Here is a 21839-nt window from a genome sequence, read left to right on the forward strand (position 1 = left end):
AAATGCTATATAAATGGAATATTCTTACACTAACCTCATTCTTCCCCTCCTTCTGATACTTACAAAGGTCTTTCATCCACATCTTTGTGTATAAATTTTTGTTTTGTTTTGCTTTCTCTCTGTAAAATAAAATAAACGTACAAGTGTGGGCTATCACAATAGTTCATCTTATTAAAAGTTTTGTACAAGCAACACGAAGTATAACAAGATTGAATTACAAAGGAAATGGCTGATAGTTTTGTTTTGCTTTCTCTCTATGTACAAATCTTTGAGACAAATGAAATCATTGCGTTTTGTTCTGTAATGGTTTCTATCCAGGCAAGTTTAATCAATTTTATGTTGTTTCAGATTTGATATCCAATTGCAAAGTTGCGAGCAAGAAGATCTCATGTGAAACTAGAGCTGATTTTTTTTTTCAAACATTTGCTTTAAAAAATAAAAATCTTTTGAATCCTCGCGTGGTCAGCGGCTGACAGAGTGAAGGAGAAGATCAAGTCGATGCTGGCTAGGGCTGAAAAACCGACCTATCGGTTCGGTTTTGGGCCCAAACCGAAACCGATAGGTCGGTTTATTTGGAGAGGCCAAACCGGCCGATCATGAGGGGAAAACTATCCAGTTCGGTTACCGGCTGGTTCACGGTCGGTTCATCGGTTTTGGGCCGGTTTGGGCCACAAGTTTTGGACCGGTTTGAACCACTCTGTTTGGGTCATTTTAAGACCCAATTCAACCTCTTTTTGGGCTCAATTTGTTATTCAAGATCATCTACATTTAGACTTTTTTTTTGCATAATTTTTAAAATTAATTTATTTATTCAATTTCTTTTTAATTTTAATCATGCCATGTATATATTATTAGTAACTAATAACTACTACATATATACTACTTATATTTTATAGTCTTATTATCTTATATACTAAATTACTAATTACTAGATAAATAAATAAAACTCCACTAGATGTTTAATACACATTACAAACAAAACTAAATTATCTTAAGCATGTAAGTAACAAATAACAATTGTTTTTGAATAAAACTCAAAAAATCTTCATTCTTCAGCTGCAGTTTTCGACTCTTCAATCATCAATAGTTGTGATGTGTGATGCTCCTAACTCTATAAGAAAACAACAAATAAATATTAATAAATTAGGATAATGAAAAAAAATTAAATTATAAAAATAAATGAATATGGAAATTCAATGAGAAAAACACATTACTAGATTCTACTACAAAACTCTCAACATTATCCATGGAGTCTTGAATATCAATTGGCGTTGATGAATGTCGCAACCAATTCTGAGTACAAATAAGTGCCTCAACAGTTCTCGGAGCCAAGGAACTCCGAAAAGGATCAAGTACACGACCTCCCGTACTAAATGTTGACTCTGATGCAACCATGGAAACAGGCATGGCTAACACGTCTCGTGCAATCCTCGCAACTATAGGATAGTTAGGCTCATTCACCTTCCACCAATTCAACAAATAAAAAGATTGGCTGAATGACTCACAACCATATGATAAATATCGGTCAATCTCTGTTTTGGTAGCTGTAGATCCAGAGTCGATGCTAGCAACCACTCATAAAAAAGTTGTGACTCATGATTGTCTTCAGCATCATTTGGAAATGCAGATGAAGGAGGGGAAACATGTTCTCTACTAAGCGAGGAAGAACCGAACGTAGCATTATATTCCGCATACATGTCTAATAATAATAATTGTCTCACCCTCGACAACAAATCTTCAGCCCAATTGTGATCATAAATTTTTTCAAGTGAAAAGAAAGAAGTCCCAACTTACTACGTGGATCAAGGAGAACTGTAATCAACAACAACAAATTCATCATATCCAATGAATCCCAATACTTGTCAAATTTCATTCTCATGCTTATGGCCATGCTCATCAAACAAGTATTCTCACTCTCACACAGTCTAACCAACTCTTTTTGGAGCCTACAAATCTTCAAAAAACTTGTGTTTGCATGACATTAAAGAACCAGAAAATCAACAAGTGGCATCATAAAACATCTTCAAAAATTTCACAAAAACCCGCATTGTCTCCCACTCGTCAGCTCTAGGAGGCCCAATGTTTCCATCTTTAAAGTAAGAAAGAAAATTGTAGTCCTCACTCTCCATTCTCCTAAAATTTTTTTCAAATTTCTCAGCAGCCTCCAATATCATGTAAGTTGAATTCCATCAGGTTTGCACATCAGGGCACAATATCTTTTTACAATCAATTTTTTCATTTTCTGCACATCTCTTAAACTTGTCTAATCTTGTAGGGGAGGAACGCACATATCTAACCGCATTTCTAACCATTGTAATGGCATCATCACACTCCTTAAGACCCCCATTCACGACAAGATTCAGAATATGAGCACAACATCTCATGTGCATATACTTCCCCTCCAACATATTCTCCATCAAAAAATGTCTCAAATATGCAATTGCAGTATCATTTGAGCTAGCATTATCAACAATAACAGTAAATATCTTATCAATGCCCCAATAAAGGAGACACGATTTAACATATTTTCCAATGGTATCCCCTCGATGATTAGGGATTAAATAAAAATTAATGATTTTCTTTTACAATTTCCAATCACTATCAATGAAATGGGCAGTTAGGCACATATAATTAAGATTTCGTACCGATGTCCACGTATCGGTAGTTAATGAAATCCTCATTCACTCATCTTTAAATAACTTTTTAAGTTTGGCTTTTTCATATGGAAATAGTTTCATACAATCTCTTGCAACCGTCACTCGACATATCACTTTAAATCTAGGTTCAAGCAACCAAACTATCTTTTTAAATCCTTGCCCTTCAACAATTCTAAATGGTAATTCATCGAGGATTACCATCCCCACAAGCGTCATCCTCACAGCCTCCTCACTATATTTATGGGTTACAAGATTTCTTAAAGAATTATTACTCTCTCCAAACCCCTTCGAGGATACCTCACCTGTCAATGTTGTTTGATATTTATCTAAAGGCCCACGTTTATGAGGATTTTTGTGACATGAAGGTATATGGTTTTGCATGGTTGAAGTTCCGTTCCTCTTCGAGTGGCAAGCTATATCTTGCCACAATAATTACACGTGGCCTTAGGACCATCTACAGAACAACCCTCAACTTTTGTAAAATGGTCCCAAACAATTGACGGATCATTCCCCTTCCGTTTCTTAAGAAGTGGACAATTACTACTATTAGGGGCACTTGAAGCCGGAGGTTTTGGTATCTGGGAGTTCGAATCAAGATCAATTGTCAATTACACAGCTGCTAGTTTACAACGTGGCAAACATCATAAATCTAAGATTCTAATCTACATTTTAGATCGCTCATAAATCTTACAAATTATTTTACTTTCAATAAATTATGAATATTTATTGTCAATAAAAATCATAAATTATTTATAACATATCATAAATTTTACTTTTAATAAACATCACAAATTATTTTACTTTCAACAAAACTGTCAATCAACAAAACTATCAATAAAACCGATTGTTCATTTTACAAAATCTATAAAAAAAAAAAAAAAAATCTATAAAACCGATTGTTCATTGTTCATTCAATCCGTGAACACTGCACAGTCCCTAACCCTAGATTGGAATACTATCAATCTTCATCAATCTTCAATCATCAATTCACTATTTCACCATCTCAAACCAAAAAACACAATCCCTAACCCTAGATTGGAATACCAAACCAGAAAACAGAATCCCTAATCCACTGATTGGTCCTCTTAGGCTCTTATCAAAAAATAAATTTCAAGAAAATCACTAATAACTAATCAGACTCATCAATCGACACTCATCACTAAATTTAAATCAAATTTTCAGAATTTTCATCCTCATAAATCTCACAAAATCATACCTAAAAAATAGAATGGAGGCTCTCGAGCTGCACCGTTTGCCGAAGGAACGTGGAGCGGTGGAGGCTGCGCCGCTGCTGGATGGTGGACCACTGGGCGTCGGTGAGCCGTGAGTGGCTGGAGACTGGAGTCGCTGGTCTGGTCACTGGAGTGGAGTGGAGTGGAGTGGATGGCGTTGACTACTGAAGTGCTGAGTGTCGAAATCGAATGAGAAGAGGGAGGGGGAAAGAAACTGGGCTAGGGGATAATATGCTCTAGTAGGAAACGGCGCCGCCGTTCCCTTTATTTTTATTTTTTTAAAACGTAAGATGCAAATGACGCCGTTTCACCTATTTAAGTGAAACAGCGTAAATAAGTGAAACGGCGTCATTTAATGAATGAATATATTTTTTAAAAAAAGGTATATGACGTCGGCCGGTTTTTCAGTTTTTGGCTGGTTCAAACCGGGACCGAATCGGCCGATGCCAGTTTTGATAATTTACCATCGACAGCCGATCGGTTTCCTGCCGATTTCGAGCTCTAGCGGCCGGTCTGAGTCGGTCTTGGTCGGTTTGCCAGTTTTTTGTACAGCCCTAATGCCGGCCAGAGACTGAAGAGAGGAGGGAGGGAAATTCTGAGCAAGATTTCAGATGTGCGATTTCAAAAAATCTCGACTAGATTGAATCATGGGCAGGGCATTAATGTTATTCCCACAAATGACAAATGACAATATTATCTAGGATGTGCGCAGAGTCCCCCTAGATGGACTCAAGTGCAAAATTACCCTCAAATCGTTTCATGCTTCCATTTTATGATATAGCGGCAATATAAAAGGTGTGACTCCTTGTGACTTACTTTACTATAAGAGATATAGTCGATGTCATTTTCAACTGAATTTTTTATTCTATGTAGTTTGGAAAATCATCAAATTAGTGACTTATATGGAGTTTTTTTTAACCATTAAAATGCCACATCAGAAATAATGATCATTTGACAAGTATCATGAATATCAAGTGCATTTTGCGTGTAACAACTATTTTCAAAGTGTGAAAGCCATGCTCTATCCCACCCACCAACTCTAAAAATTTTTCATGACTCCCCATCAACGAGCAACAATTGAAAAGTTATATTGATAATGCTTGTAGCTTCAACACTGTCACACGTGATTCCCACATCCTACAACAATATTGCATTGCGTTTGTATTAGGGGTGTACAAGAACTGATGAGACCGACCATCACCGACGGGAATAAACCACTAGAGTCAAGAACCGGCCAAAACCGATGGAGAACCGGTCCGCCGGCGGTAGGAAATATAAGAAACCAATATCGATCGGGTCAATCCTGGTCTTAACTAGGTTCATACTGCCAAACCGGATGATATAATATATGTATATATATTAAGTAAAACAACGTTATTTCACATGAAACAGTTAGAATATATATATATATATATATATATATATACATATAAGTAAAACGATGTCGTTTGGTTTAATGCACCAAATATTGTCGTTTAGATCTAAGGGGTTTAATACCCCTCCCCTCCCCTCCCCTCCCCTCCCCTCTTCTTCATCCCGATCCTCTTTCTTTCTTCTCTCTCCTCTCTCAACCCTCAGCACAGCGCCACAGCCCTCCCCTCCCCTCCTCCTTCACACCGCCAACGCTTGGCATGTCCCTCATCTCCTCGAGATCTCTCATCCTCTGCCTGTCCATTACCTTTCCGAACTCTCTCCTCTTTGAAACGTCTCTCTGAGGCGGAACTCTCTGAAACGTCCCTCGCCTCTCTCGTTCTCCTCTCATTTCTCCCGTTTACCTCTCCTCTTGAGGTTTTGTTATGAATTTTTGATTTTGTTGTGAATTTTGATTGATTTGTTTTGAATTTCTTATGTGAATTTGGGGATAGTTTAGCAATCAATGGACCGACCGTGGAACCAATTAGTACCGGCCGTAAGATTCCAGCCAGTTCTCACTATCCCTGGTGGTTGGTTTCGGTCAGCACCACCATTTTAAAAAACTATCGGTGCAGTTTTGATCCAAAAATCAAAATCAAAACCGCACCGATAGGATCGGTTTTCAACCCTAATTTGAATCGTTCTTGCATTTTGAGGATATGTTTGGACACTTGATATTTTAGAATTTTGTGAATATCGGTGAAATAATTTGAATGAAAATATTTTATTAGATTTTGAAAAAATGAGAGAGAAAAGTTTAAAACAAAAATATTATAAAGTTAAAAATTTGTTAGAATATAATTTTTGTTTTTAAGTTTATAAAAGTTATATTGATTTTTGTGTTTTGTTTTAAAATTTATAAAAGGTTTATTGATTTTTGTGTTTGGATGATCATTTGGTAACTATTAGATTAAAAATTTAAAATTTTGAAATTGTGAAATGTTTTGTAGTTTAGTGATATTTGGGAATGAAATTATGAGAAGTTTTAAAAATTTTGAAAATTCTTTGCCTGTCCAATCATGCCCTCAGTTGTCGATCGTCTTTTGCATATCATCTTTTCCCAAACCCTATGTTAAGGCAATGAGAAGTAATACAATCACAAAGATTTCACAAAATTAAACTTAAAAACTGATAATATTTCATATAATACGTTATATTTATTTTATAAAAAAATAATTTTATAATTTGATGTATCATATCAAGTCACGTCAGTATAAAATTTTCATTTACATAAATTTTTTTTTTATGGGGAAAGCATTTCTCGATCTATTTCCCTATGCATTTAAACGTTCAATATTATTTGTATCTGTGTTTGCACTGTTCAATTCGACCGGCATCTGAATTTGCAAAAGTGATAATAGTTACGTTTTTTTTTTTTGCTTTTTTGTAAGAAAAAAATATTTTCGGTTTTTGAAAATGAAAAAAAAAAGAAAAAAGGAAAAGAGAGAGACAAAATAACATAACCAGACGGCGTCGTTTGTAATTGATCCTATATATGGATCTGCTTCTCCCTTGACCTCTCTCAGTTCCGTTGTACCCTCTCTCCAACGATCCACTGCGAACCTCGGAACCATGGCTACTTTAGCGGCGGCTGCTGCTCGTCAAGCTGCGACTCTAACCCGGCTCTCCTCTCCTAAGATTTCGGCTCAAGCCTCCAATCTAGTTCATCGGCGTGGCCTTGCCGGCGCTGCAGGTTTAACACACCCAGACATATAATTTCCCTATTTGTATATCTCGATGTTATATGTGTTCATTTCTCTTGATTCTCGATCTCATTTCATATAAACCAGATTCTCCAATCTTTTCATTCCCCTATTTGGTTTTTGGTTGCTGAGAAAATCTGGGAAAGAAAGGAATCTGTTAGTTTGTCATAAGTATTTTATGTCCTTAGAAATTTGACAAAATGAGCATAATCGAGCTTGATAATGGAAGTTTGTAAGGATTTTTTTTTTAACTTTTCTACTCTCTCCAGTTGGTTGCTGAGAGAATTTAGGGAAGAAAGGAAAAGAAAGATTTTCGTCTTTTCAGGGTTTTTCGTGCAGATTAGGTCCTTAATGAATTCAATAATTCAGCATAGTTCATATTGAGATTCGAGATTTTGAGGTTTCGGCTGTTCTGTTGGCTGAGAGATCGCGAAGATTTTTTTTTTTTTTTTCTGAAATATTAAAGCTAATGCAATGGGTTTTTTCCTTCTTCCCACCCCGACCTCCAGGAAAAAATGTTAAAGTCATACAGTTATATTTTTTTTTTTTTTGCTTTAGGTCGAGTGAAGGTCGTTGTGATTTCTCAGTTCCCATAAAACTGAAATTATATGTTTTAAATAGATTCTTTTTAGAAAATAAATTCTACTTTTTTCTTTTTAATGTAGTTCGACGTTCTGGGATTGGTGGATAAATTTTGGTATCCACTGGATGTGTGAATGGATAAATTTGGGAGTCATCAAAACCCTACATTTAACGATAGAAAAAATGGAATTTTTGTTAAGAAAATTAACTCAAGAAATATAGAAAATAATATAGAAAATGAACCTGATTGATGGCGGGAATTTATCAAAGAAAATCATCAACGTTCTGTTTAATTGCATACATATACTTGTTTTGATTTGTTTAATTTTTGTTAAGTTTCTTGAATGCTAATTTGTTTCTTGAATGCTAAATTTGTGATGTACAAGTGTATTGGAATAGTAAGTGAAATAATGAAAGAAGTATGATTTTCTCACTGCAGAGGCAGTTTTCCAGTCAAAGGAGGTGCTGTTAAGGACATCATTTGGCTTCTTTGATTGCTGTTTTGAATTATCAAAAAAATGTTTGATTACTTTTTTGTGTTTTTCTCACTGATAAATTACTTTCAAAATGTTAAAAAAATGGAGAGAAGAACGCATGGGTCTTGATGCCATATGTGATATATGTGAAACATGAATGCCATCAGCGCTTCTTTTCCAATCTTTATTTGATCCTTTCGTTAGAACCAAATGTGAATTGATGTATACTTTTTGTAGTATCTCTACTTATTATCTGCAATATATTGTTGTCCCTACTTATTTTTTGTTTGATTATTTGCAGATCACCATGGCCCACCCAGGGTTAATGTTTGGCAAGACCCAATGAGCCCATCTAAGTGGAAGGAAGAGCATGTGAGTCCTATCTTGTGATTCAAAACTCAGATCCATCCCCATTTTTTCCCTCAAATCACTCACACTATTTTGTTTGGAGGTTTTTTTGGTGCTATTTATCTTCACTGAGATGAAATTCATGTCATGGTGTTAAACCTTTTATTTGTGGAAGTTCATTACGGCTGTGTCCTGAGCGACAATGACACAGGATTTGTGGTCACTTACACAGGAAGCTTTCTTGACTGAACATTATGCTTTTGCAGTTTGTAATTGTCTCCCTGTCGGGCTGGGGTCTACTCATCTTTGGGAGCTACAAATTCTTTACAAGAGGCAAAGGCAAGGAGGAAGAGGTAACTCTGTGTATTCTTCAACCTGATCACCATCTTTACTTTTTTTAGTATGATCCGCCCTAGTCATGAGAAATTTAGAGCTCTACTATTTTAGACATCAGAATAATCGGCCTGTGCAACATTTTCTGTTGTGCTGAAAGTAATAAAATTGCGCATTGCATGCTGTTCATAATGTGTCCAATCAGTATGTGAGTTCCTTTGACTTTTGCCTTTCCCAATCTGGTGAAAGTAACATTGGTTTTTTAGCACATAATCGTCTCATATGATATTCATTTATGCATGTTAAAAATAATTTTCATGAGAAAGTTTAGCTGGAGCACACAAAGGAAAAAATTTGAGTAAAAGAATTTATTCTTATTAGCTGTTCTGGTCTACTACATATGTACTAGAGGATTCTCCTGTTGTAATGAAATGTTTATAACTTAAAAAAAACAAAGAGTTGAAGGCAAGAAATTTGGTGTCTTTTCCTTTGTTTCACTTGTCCAATGTTCTCATTCATCCCTTGGCATATGTGAACCGTGCCCTTCACCATTTAATAGAATAAAGAGCTTTGTTCTCATTTTCTGTGTAGTGAATCATCAAAAAATAAATAAATTCTATGTGTAATGCTTATTTAAGAGGATATGCCACATCGACCAAAATAAAGAGGGAGGTCATATAGTTTTTTTATAATTAAGATATTAATTTTATTAAGATTTGAAAAAGGTTGTTTCTCCTGTCTACAGGAAGTATACAAGAAATTCGTCTAACTGGAAAAGGAGAAAGTGCTAGGAAGTCTAGAAAAGTTGAAGAGGGTGGTCATATAAATAGTGAAAGAAGGAACCGTGATTTTTGAGCTTTCCCCTTTATTTTTTTACATTGATTTTTGAGGCTGTTAGAACACATAGGACCACTTCAATTTTGATGCTAAACCACTTGTTCAGTCTAGTGAAGGGTTTATTTAGGCTAACCTAGTACTCATGCACATTTTTTTAAGTTTTGATTTTGTTCTTACCGACTTATTCTTGTTTGTTTACAGAAACCAGTGGAAGCATCACACTGAGGTTTGGATTGTTTAATTGTCATGGAATTTTCCTGGTAATAAGCCGTGGGCTTGGACTTTTATTGGTTGGAAATAGTTCTGTTGGCTCGTTATGATCAATCTGTGGAGAATGATCCTGTGATAAAATTTGGAGGCTGATTTCTTTTGTAGGAAGACAATCAGCCCTTTATGTTTTGTTGCCTGTTTTCTAGTTATTTTTCATGATTTGATGCATTGGCCTTATAGTGTGCTAATAATGCAAAGCCATCTTCGTAAGTCCAAATTCTGTTTGATGGTTTTTGAAGTCACTTCATTATGGTTTTGCATGACTGCATGGAATTCACCTTTCTGATCCCAACTTCAATTTAATTTGAGTCTAACGTGAACTGATAAATAATAGAGACTGTTCGTCTGGGTACCCGGACCCAGGTGTGTGATGTGGCTGGGACCCGCCCAGGTTAACCTAGGCTGGTACCCGGTCGAATCCGGGTTTTGAAAGTCGGAAATCTGGATATCCGGGTTGTAATCGGGATTTTTTGACAGCTTTGTTCTCCTTTTTTCCCCTTTTCTGTCCACTTTGTCGGACAAGAAAAATGAAGATGTACATGAAAGCCAATGCGGTCTGCAACTTGTTTAGTTTAGTAGCACATTCTGCTGATAAAGCACGGTTCTTTTCAAGAATATGCATATTCTTGAGAGAGAGAGAGAGAGAGAGAGAGAGATCAAAGGGGAAGGACCAAAAATAAATCGGTTGGTGCCTACTCCCGGATATGGGCAAGTAGGTAAGTTCTGGACCGGAGTGAGAGAAAAAAAAAAATTGCTCGAATGAACAGTTATAATAAAAGAAAATGATAGGATTACTATCCTCCTATTACCTATTTTACTACTACTTTGTATTTGATTTTTTTTTTTTATTTTACTTAACGGTTAAAGAAGTGAATATTAGTAAAATTATATGTTTTTTTAATTTTTTTCTTAGAGTTTATCTTCCAGCCGGTCCGTCCGAGCTTTCTCAAATAAGCCTTCAAATAGTTTATTGCCACGTAAGTTTCACAACTTATTACCATGTGACCACACATCAACCGATCCAAAATTCTGAGCCCTCGCCAACCTCTCGCACAAAAACCATTCCCTTCCCATCCCCTCGATCTCTGATTAAGGTCTTTTAGTTTGATTTCACCATTTGGAAAGAACCAAATTGCTGCCTCACAAAACCCAGATTGTCGCCGAATGAAACCAGAAAAAAATAAAATAAAATAAAATAAATAAATCGTCACCATAGCTAGACAATGTCATCTCACCCAAGTTCCGTCACCCTCCACATATATCTTTTTCCCTAAAATTTTCCGTTACCCATCCACAGCTTCTTTTACATTTTAAATCCTAAAATTTAAGACAAAAACTTCAATAGATCGACATGGGTAAGATTTATGTTTCGTCGCCCTTTGCTATCAGATTTTATTTTTTTGAGTTTCATGAAATGAAAAGATTTATGCTTCATCGCCCAATAGGAAATGTCATATCCTTCTTGTCACCGTCACGAGAGCATGTCAAAGCTCTCTAGAGAGGAGATAAGCTTATTGGGGGATTAAGACTGAATGCATAGGAGGTGGCGGTTGGCCTTGCGATGCGACAAGTTGCTACATTGTCGCAATGGAGTGGCTTGGCGACAGTGATGTGAAGGCATGGCCACAAGTAAGGGCAGAGAGAGAGAGAGAGAGAGAGAGGTGGATGGAGTGACTTACTAGCATTGACGAGAAACCTATAATGGGGGGAGGTGGTTTGAGGGGTCCAATGAGAAATGAAAATCGCAAAGCAAGAGAGGGATGGACGAAGAGAAAGGAAGATAAAGACTTCCCAGTGAGGCAAACTCGACGCTGGACAGTGTGGAGGATGGCGGCAACTGCTGAGAGACATGAGAGAGAGAGAGAGAGAGATAGCAAGATAGAGAGGCACTGCAGACGAGAGAGAGAGAGTGTGTGTGAACTAGATCGATTTTTCTATGTGAATGATTGTATTTTCCTTTGTTTTCCATGTAAACGAATGTATTTAAAATTTGGTGTAATTTCTTAAGTGACAGCATATAAGTGGAAGGCAGTTAAACAAAAAAAAATAGCCCGACCGGTTAGAAGTGCTTTTGTTTAAAAAAAATACTAAAGAAATGATAACAAAATAAATACACTATAAATAGTAAATGGATAGTAAAAGAGTAGTAACTACCCAAATCATGATTTTAGTACATATGTGAATGGAAGGTGTCTCGTGGAGAGACAATGGTTAGGCATGTGTAAGCAATAACATTGATGAAACCTTGGTTTGCCATCGGCCCTTTGGTATAACGTATCCCAGATCTTGCACGAGAGCAGGGTTTCCTTGGACCTGTATTTGTACGGATTCCGGAATGAACCCCCAGGCCCCCACCCCTCTCTCGGCAGCGTTTCAGTGAAATAGGTAGCATGCATGCATGGTGGTGCTCAAGTTGCTATTCGTTCACAACTTCATGCCATATTTCTGACTACCACATGAGGCAGTACATTGTTTTGCGGGGAGGGAAGCGCTCTGGCTGGGAGTAGAGCAACCCAATGAAAGATGAGCATCGGGCAGGAGGGAGGAGTGTTACCCATGGGCAACGGGCGGGGTGGAAGCTTCTATGGAAGGAAGGTAGATGAACCTGGAATTTTTCTCTAGGATTGGAACAAAAAGGAGCTTTTGATGTCAATTTCCTAGACGAAAAAGCTATACAGGAATTAGGGAAGCGCCGGGCGTGGAGGAGGATGAGGGGGATGAGATAGCGGGCTAGAAAATATTTAATTTCTGCTGCTTTGGAGGGCGGTCTCCTTTGTCATTAGGTGCTAAACATACATGCTAAGCAAGCATAAAACATGTAGAAAACTCCTCATAAATAAAAAGCATTAACAGTTCAATATTAAAACTCGGACTCATCCGTTTCTTCTTTGTACTGATTTTCTCCTTCTGCATTGGATTTGGATTCCTTAAAGAAATCACCATCAGCTGCTACTATTTGGGATTCTTGTACCTTGGCATCCTCCAACTCTTCTGGCATTGTGTTTGTGTTGCCGACTCTAATTACTTGTTCAGCGTTATCGTCTACTTCACTAATATCACCGCTGCTTGTCTGTTGTCGAATACCACTGGCTTCGTGCTCTTCTGCCCGTCTTCCTTCCTCCAATTTCTGCGTTCTAGCATCATCTGTATCGTTGCTGGTTTCACCGTTAGAACTTCTATTTTTCAGAACCTGGACATTTAAAGAATTTTGGGCATTTTCCAATATCTCGCGTTGATGATTTGTATCAGGATTCTTAGGCTTCAGCAATTTGGCACCTGAAACATTAAAAGTGTTGCTTTCTTCCATTGGATTATCAACACCCATTTCTCCTCCCTCTCTTTCTGCCCCCTCATTTCTGCCCTTCAATCCATCTTGATCACCCCTAAAGAATCTTCTATTTCTCATGCTCACTACTTCATTATTTTCAAGATGCCCATTGTGCCTATTTTTCACAAGCATTCTCCATCTCTTTGCCTTCGTTTTACTCACATGGCCATGTTTTCCTCTCATTCTAGCGATAATTCCAGAGTTGTCTGGCTCTTCTGACTTAATCCCACCCTTATTAATCATCTCACGAGGTTCCTGAGAATTTTGAAGTTTTTCTGTCACCTCTATATCCTTATCTCTTCTACCCTCGAAATCGCTCCCACCATTTTGAGAATCTTCATTTTTACTTCCTTGGCCATCTTCAATAGGCTTATCAATAGCTTGGCCTCCATTATTAATATTCTCTTCTAGCAATTTCCCCTGCTTCTGCATCTGTTCTCTTTTCATCTCCCTCCGGCCAGTATCACCAACTAAATTTCCAGTTCCATCTTCAACTCTTTCCTTGGTCTCGGACTGATCTCTGAAATTGTTCGATTCAAGTTTGCTTCTATCTTCACTTACCGTACTTAAATTATCACCACCTATGTAATATCTGGATTCATGCAGTTTCTTACCTTCTTCTGCGATACTGACAAGGTCAGTGTTAGCTTGTCCGCCAACACGACTTCCATTCATGGTTGAATTCACAGGCGGGTTTGAAGGGTCATCGGCACTTAATGACCATACCTTAACTGGGTATTCAAGACGGTGCTTCAAATCCTCAATTTCAGCTTCCTTCTGCTTCAAGCTTTCCATTAGAGCTATCACATGAGGATTTTCTTTCCCTGGATCAATCTCTTTCACTCTTAGCATTTTGATTTCATTCTGCTTCTCCTCGAGTGCAGACTCCATGGCTTTCTGTTCGTCTTTTAGTGAGCCAATGGTAGACTGCTTCTCTAGAATCCTTCTGTCAAGCTCCATCTTTTGAGTTCTAAGGGAGTATATCTTGGCTTTCATCTCCTCGTTCTTCCTTTTCATTTCCTTGGAGTGATTTATCTCCTTCTGTGTGAGTGTGTACCCAAATAGAAAATATAAAATGTCGGGTCGGTAAGATCACTTTTGTTCAGTAATGGGTGAAGAATTTGTGGATTTTCTCTGCATGCATGCATGCTTCATCTTTATGTATATAATTTGATGCAAAGTTTTCTTTTTGCATCCCTAAACGTCTAACTTTCACCCAATTATTTTCAAATTGCACGCCAAATTATTAAAACCAATAATTTGGTATCCTAAACTACCATTTCATGTTCTAATTTGCACCCCACCATACAATTGACATTTTCCGTTTGGATTCATAGATAAGTTGAGATGAGTTGAATAAAATATTACTAGAATATTAATTTTTAATATTATTATTATTTTGATATTTGAAAAAATTGAATTGTTTATTATATTTTGTGTGAAAATTTAAAAAAATTGTAATGATAAGATGATATAAGTTGAGATGAATTTTCAATCCAAACTAAGAAATATAACAGAAGTGAGTGAATTGTCTAAAATGTCATCATTATAAATTAAAATGATTTCGCTACGCTTCATTTACAAAATAAAATAAAATAAAATCCAAAACAAAATAATAAACGCACATAAATTATTGAGTCATTCTTTCAAGTATTATCAAACAGGTGTGTAGAGAACACCACTGGCGATTTCTCTTTTCTTTTTTTTTCTTTTTTTTTTTTTTTTTTGTGTGTTCCTGGCTCTTTTATTATTATTATTTTTTGTTTCCTATTTATTAGATTTCAGCGAGTACAGTGTTAGAGCATTGGCAAGTTCAAAATTTGACTAAAAATTAAAGTTTTGGCCAAAGTCAAAATCATTAGAGAGGTTAATCCACATTAGACTATCCATTCAAAAGTCAAAATAATTATAAAATATTAAATATTTTAATAATAATAATTTTTTTATATTTTACAAATACACTCTATATATTAATTAATAATTTAATTTTTACTTAAAATTATTATTTTTCAACTATTTTTTTTTATCAACCTAATTATCTAATAATAGCCATTAGAAATGTTTTTAAAGTAAAATATTGTTTTGGAAATAAATAGTGGCTAGTCAAATTTGGAGAAATTGATAGATTAACCGTGGCTCAAAAGTGGAGCCTTTGAGTTTTAACTACTCTAATACAGACCATTTTTGAACTACTTAGCCAAAATTTGGCTAGACATTGAGATTTGGCTACGTCAATGTCAGTACTATTAGACAAATAATTTTAGCGAGTATAGTGTTTCATTATTATATTGATCATCAGGTCAAGGGGATAAGAGGGTGCAAATTGAAGGAAATTGGTAACTTGGAATACAAAAATGTTAATTTTGGTAATTTATTGTGAATCTTGAAAAATGAAATTACTAAACAATGCCAAAGTTCTGTTCAGTAGTACTGTTCAATATGGTGACATGCATTTTATTAGAGATCATTACTGCACTTTTCTTTGTATGAGATTAATGTTGTTGAAATATAATATTTCCATCTTCCCAAGATCATACATTCTAGAAAAGCAACAAAATTACCAGCATCATCTAACCATCTATACGTTTACGGTAGTTACGTAAACGTTACCGGTAAAACATGAGCTAGCTGAAAGCGGGCAGACGGCGTTTACGGCCAATTAATGGTACAGATAGATTATATGATCGATTATGTATCGGTGTCTGAAACTCAGAAATATCGTTGTATCGATCCCAAGATATACATGCAGTTTAAGATGCATAAAACCACCATATCCTAGCTACAACGTTTGGATTTACCATATAGTGTTTTTCCGTTTGATTTAGAAAGAATGCATGTTCTTCGTGTATATGTGTGTGTGTGTATATATATATATATATATATGGCATGCAAGGAGATGAACAAGCCAAAAGCAAATTGCATGTGAGAGAGTGAGAGAGAGAGAGAGAGAGAGAGAGAGGAATTTACCTGCAATAGCAGCTGAAGTGAAATGAGGTCACGGTCTTTCTCTTTGAGAAGAAGGTTGAAGATGCGGCGCTCTCTGAGCTTGTGGAGGACCATGACCCCAAGCAATGCCGCACCGAATGCCAGCAGAAGCATTAACCCGTACGGCCTCCCTCTATGCCCACAACTACTCCCATTCCCCTTGTATGATCCCCCCATCGCCATCTCTCTCTCTCTTTCTTTTTCTCTCTCTCTCTAAAAATAAAGAACTGGGCTTCTTTTATCTTGGGAGGAAAAAGAAAAACAAACGGACGAAAGAAGTAAAGAAATGGATCTCGATCTCTCTCTCCTTTGAAGATTCAAAGTGGTTGTTCATATCATGGCCATATTATTTTTGGTTGCTTGTCATGTAAAAAGGGCCATGCAACTACTCTACTCTACTCTACTCTCTCTCTCTCTCTATTTCTCTCACTGTGTTTAAAGAGCGGAGTTATCAAGGTTAGAGGAGGAATCATGGGAACTGTGTCTCGGGCGCTGATTCTGGAAACCATTGGCGTTTTTATTTGTGCTTTTCCCATGAATCATGATATGTTGATCAGTTCTTTTACTAGAGTGCCCTTTTGTTTTTATAAAGCTTTATTATTATTATTTGAGTAATATCAGCTATATAAAAGTCTCAAATAAAAAATTCCGAGTCATTTGTTAAAAAATAGATCACACTAATAAAAAAATATAGTTTTTTTTTTATATTTTTTGAAGATGATGTCACTTTTTTATAAAGATTTACATGGAGCTAGCTTGTAGTCTAGTCTATTTGAGGCTTGTAGAAATATTTCTTTTATTATTTTTGCTTTTTGCCATTGATATATCTTTTAGAAAGAAAGCAAAAGTACTCTGTAAAAATCTTTAAGCCCAATTAAGTCGTAGCTCATGTGTAAGCTGCTAGGTATTTAATTAATATGGGTTTGCCGTTTTTCAAAGGCATGCATGCATTCAATACAAACGGACTCAGCATGTCAAATAAAGAGAAACTATTCATGACAGAAAGGAACTTGTATCCAACGATATCTCACATGCCATATCCACTACTACGGATCGAGAAGGTTTTTAGCATTAAATTGCTTTTGCCATTTGTAAGCTAGCTAGGGATGAACCTGAGGTCTACCTATTTGCTTGCTACTTCCGCCTATGAAAGACTTCATATATGGTTATATCAAGTAGATCTTTCAAAAGGATAATGTTAGATATAGTTTAAAATGTGCAAGCTCATAACAAAATGTAGCTGAAAGTAAAATGAGTGCAAGTGTAAAGCCCACGCACTGAAGATGAAAACCCACTATATATGCTAGATCAAAGGATGGGAAGAAGAGATGGTCTGACAATAGCAAGGCTTGATCGGACATGAAAAAGCTGGAGACAAGCGAATAAAGTCAGGTCAAGGGACTTAAAGAGGGAAGAGAGACAACAAAAAGAGGCCAGACCTGCTTCATTTGAGATCTAGAGGACCATTGGAGAGGGGGAGAACTAGAGATCAGCTTCAAGCCAAGTTTCCTAAGACGTGAGTGATTGTAGAGAGATGAGTGAGAATTGAGAGTTCGTTTTGATCAACCATGCTTATAGTGGATGATTTTACTTAAACATCATGTTCCGAGTGGTCACCTCAAAAAGGTATATGTAAAGCCTAATCACTACAAGAAAAAGGCCCTATTGCGGCGATTTTTGGACTGCTGGAACTAATATCGCCGCAATAAGTCGTTATTCGCGGCGATTTCTTGGTCGACGCAGCTTCCAACTGAAACATTTTTTTTCGAGTTTTTTGCGGCGATTTTAATGCTAATTGCGACGTAAAATTTCAACGCAAATATTATTTCTACTTTTGCAGCGATTTTAATGATAACTACGGCGAATTAGACCGCCGTAAAATGTTAAATCCTTCTCCCGACGCACAATTTCGCTGCCAAATCTCGCTTTATCCATCTCGGCGCCAAAACCTCCACAGAAATCAGAGATTTCCCCCCCAAATCACGATTTCCCCCCAAATGCCGAAATCCTTCGTCCCCATTTTTGCCTACCAGTCAGAAGCCCCTGTTTGCACCCGGCGATTGTGGAGCTGAAAATCCCAGGCCCCTCATTCCAGAGTCACAGACACCAACTGCGTACCATAGTCAGTGCCTCCCCGCGGTCCGGTTTCGAGTGATTGTTTTAGGAAGGCCAATATCGGCGGTCGAGATCGTCCATTGACAGGTATCTGTGGTTCCCTTTAAGAAATAGTTCTCCCCCTTCATAGGCGCATGAGTTGGTTATTGCAAAAATTATGCATTTTGAAAATGGGTACTGATTAAGAGTGTCTAAATTAACTGCACTCTGCGTATCCTCGTTTCTGAGTGAATTTTTTTTTGTTGATCTGTATCTATTTTTTCCCTTTTATTCATCGCCCCTTCCTAGTGCATTGTTTGTGTTTGTCTTCTTCGACCGTCTTTGAAGTTCCAAACTGTCACCCATTCAAAATTAGTGAAAATGATGGGTAACTTGAAGTTACAAACTGTTCGCTCCTAAGTGGTACTGGCGTTGCCATTGTGTGCTCTGCTGCTGTGTTATAAGGGTTAGGTGCTGATTTTTTTGCCGTTTTGGATGTAGGGATGCACAAATTTACTTCTGCTTCATTTGTTGCTATGCTTTGTTCCAAGTGTGGGCTTCTTCTTGGCCTCTATATATACGTCATTAATTTGGCTGTTTTGTTGGTGGGTTCCCTAGTTAGCCAGGGGCCAGGGGCCAGGGGCCAGGGGCCGGAGATGATGCATGATGCGTTAGCTTCCATTTGTACTATTGTTTATCATTATTAATATATACTTTTGGAATTAGGGTGATTGTAAATATCATTTTCAAACCAATAATATTGCTGCTCACAGTCACAGTAGGAAATGCCATTGATGAGGTTGGCAACTTGGAATTAAAGGAGGGTTGCATAGACTGAATGTGATGGGCTCCTGTCAATGGACTGCAGAATTAGGTTCACTCGTCCAAACATGAAGTAGGCGAGGTCTTGTCATAAACATCTCATACATATATAGGTTTAGGCTAGTACTGATTGAGATCGAGAAAAAAAAAACATAGATATATCTATCCCCACGTGAATTACTTGCTAATAATAATCAGCTGGGCCCTCTTTCTAATTTGGAAAATGTCAAAAGATCATGCAATTTTCCCAGGAATTGTCCAAATGGTAGGGTGCATAACTTAATTATTTTTCCCATGAACATCAAGAGTGAGAAATAAAAATTTTTATTTACAGCAGAAGCTCTCAATAAGTCATAACAGAGCCCTGTTTGTAATACTAGAAGAAGCTCTCAATTTCCAGTTACAGAGTCTATAATTGTGTTCTTCTAATGGAAAATCTAATCCACCTACCATAGATTTTAACACATACAGTAACATTAACTTTATAGGGCTAACTAACTGTCGATATTATTTAAGAAACACGTACGTTACGGATTGGACAGGGTACTGCACTGCAAACTACTACTTGTGCTATTTATTAGACCATAAATATTCAAATATCCCCATATATGTATCAGACCCAAAATTGCCTCTATTATTGCTTGAGGCCAAGCTCGTCCAGCTCCTTGAAGTTCTTCTCTACAAAGTCCTTACTGACGTGTGGATCTGGAACCTCGTCAGTAGTCTTTTGAAACTCGCATAGCCATATTGCCAGGCTACCATCTCCCTTTGGAGTCACAGTAATGTGGCATTTGAAATAATATATGAATTTCAAGTGGTCCCCATCGATCACAGTAAAAGCAACTGTCTTGTTTGCTTAATCAAAATTGTCGATCTTCTCCTTAGAAATCTTGACAATAGGAGAACCTGGAAATAAAAACAGACAAGCCAAAAATTAACAAAACAAAACAATACATATTTGTTTAAAATGATCAAAAGAAGGCAATATGCAGCTCAGTTACTGCATTAATTAAACCTTGCAGTTTTACATGTAGGTACAAGAAATGAACCAAATATAATTACCTTCCCCATATGTGATTAGGCGAACAGAACCAATACACTAGCCATCGCCTTCAAGAACTTCACACCTGGTAGTCATTAGGGCATGCTAGCTGGTTGGATGGTGACAGAATCCTTAATGATTCCCCAGACCTTATCTGCATCAGACTTCACCTCAACTTCTACATCAAGCTTGCCAACGGACACCATTCTTATATTGTGTATATATACATATATGTATATATATATATATAGAACTTCGATCGTGGAGTGATACATGATGCATGTATGTATATATAGTAAATACAGTAGCACCAGTCGGAGCTACTGTATTGGTTGACGTACAGCATGAACTGAACCTAGATCTGCTGATAAAATTCATATTATCTTAGAAGGTTAGTTCAGACTGCATTTATTCAACACCCCATTAAAATCCTGCTAATTATTTGGAAACCCATGCATCAGCCATGGACATGTAAACAAATCTTTTCTCGGTGAGTTCTAAGTAAACTACAAGATAGCAAAGTCATTCAGAAACACGTGGTGCTGGATTATATTATGAAAACAAATCTGAGGAAAGATAAACAAAGAACAAGGAGATAGCTAAGATTATCTTGCATGTGTAGCAAATCAACAAACTAATTAATTGGCAATTTGCTACCCTAGTAATAATGTACTTATTATGGATTGTGCTATTATTGTTTTCTTTTTCAGAAAGCTGGCTGCAAGAAAACTCCACCTGTGCTAGTAATGTTCATTTCAAAATTCCCTTTATAAACACTTATAGAGATTCAATTGGATGACTAGTTCTAGCCTCCCCAAGTCATCAACATCTAGGGGAGAGTTAAAAATTAACAATTAGTGCATCATGTTGCTACAAGTTTGCCAGTTTGATAATTGGACCACCATGTGCTGACTAGACTCTTTTGAGTGAGGGTCGACACCATCCCCATCATTATCCAGCCGTTGGATCAATCTAAAGGACACTTGTCTTACATATCCTGTTAGTTCATTGCATCCACCCATTATACCTTCCCACAACGATGTGGTCACTTCATGTGATTCTCTTTTCTCATATATTTATATATATATATATATATAAATATATATATAGTGGAGGAGAAAAAAGATAGGAAAGACCATTTGTGCCTTAAACTTAGATTGGGCTGGTCCATTAGTGTATTGTAAAAATAAAGTCAAGATCCAACCACTAACTATAATAGAAAAGTAAAAAAACAACCCCACAAATCTGAATTCTAGAGGGTAATTGATATATAAAACTCTTGCTGTGTTGAGAGAAATGTGACATAATTCTTGTCATTTGGGAGTTTTTCATTTTCATTTGCATCGATCTTTAATCATATATAGTCGTTTCATTTCATGTAATATTTTGCTGATGTCCTAAATGTCTTGTATGAACTTTATGACTTTTATACGACTAAGATAACTAAATACATAAAAATATACATGGTTCATGCAACATTTATTTTGCTAGCTGTCAGTATGAATTACTGATCATACTTAATTTATTTCTTAAAAAATGAGTTAGGCATCATAAATTATGTTTATATATCTCCTGCTTTAACCTTGTCAATCACCAACATAAATACTCTTACATATTTCGAAATATGCAAATTAAATATACGATGCATGCAAATTAGAGATATTCATTTTCCGACTGCTCTAACAGAAATTCTGTACGATTACAAGATGCATGCATA

The 21839-nt window shown here is 36.6% G+C and overlaps 2 protein-coding genes and 1 pseudogene across 2 annotated transcripts; 1 reads left to right on the top strand and 2 right to left on the bottom strand.

Annotated features, from left to right (window-relative positions):
• Positions 1–6798: 6798 nt before the first annotated feature.
• On the top strand, positions 6799–10115 carry LOC108983042. Its single transcript, XM_018954568.2, has 4 exons — positions 6799–6995; positions 8365–8435; positions 8678–8764; positions 9783–10115. The coding sequence occupies exons 1-4, from the start codon at positions 6875–6877 to the stop codon at positions 9804–9806; spliced, it is 303 nt and encodes a 100-aa protein (XP_018810113.1). The 5' UTR covers positions 6799–6874; the 3' UTR covers positions 9807–10115.
• A 2536-nt stretch (positions 10116–12651) lies between these two features.
• On the bottom strand, positions 12652–16614 carry LOC108983047. The gene is made up of 2 exons (XM_018954571.2): positions 16147–16614; positions 12652–14220 (listed from the first exon to the last, which is right to left on the bottom strand). The coding sequence occupies exons 1-2, from the start codon at positions 16345–16347 to the stop codon at positions 12712–12714; spliced, it is 1710 nt and encodes a 569-aa protein (XP_018810116.1). The 5' UTR covers positions 16348–16614; the 3' UTR covers positions 12652–12711.
• Positions 16615–19714: 3100 nt separating this feature from the next.
• On the bottom strand, positions 19715–20328 carry LOC118348480 (annotated as a pseudogene).
• Between the last annotated feature and the right edge of the window lie 1511 nt (positions 20329–21839).

The sequence above is a fragment of the Juglans regia genome, chromosome 1 (assembly GCF_001411555.2).
Source record: "Juglans regia cultivar Chandler chromosome 1, Walnut 2.0, whole genome shotgun sequence".
Classification (NCBI taxonomy): Eukaryota; Viridiplantae; Streptophyta; class Magnoliopsida; order Fagales; family Juglandaceae; genus Juglans; species Juglans regia.

Coding starts and splice junctions, on each gene's coding strand:
- LOC108983042 (XM_018954568.2), top strand. CDS start 6,875: ATGGCTACTTTAGCGGCGGCTGCTGCTCGTCAAGCTGCGACTCTAACC. Junction 6,996..8,364: donor TGGCCTTGCCGGCGCTGCAG/GTTTAACACACC, acceptor GATTATTTGCAG/ATCACCATGGCCCACCCAGG. Junction 8,436..8,677: donor CTAAGTGGAAGGAAGAGCAT/GTGAGTCCTATC, acceptor ATGCTTTTGCAG/TTTGTAATTGTCTCCCTGTC.
- LOC108983047 (XM_018954571.2), bottom strand. CDS start 16,347: ATGGCGATGGGGGGATCATACAAGGGGAATGGGAGTAGTTGTGGGCAT. Junction 14,221..16,146: donor CACTTCAGCTGCTATTGCAG/GTAAATTCCTCT, acceptor ACACTCACACAG/AAGGAGATAAATCACTCCAA.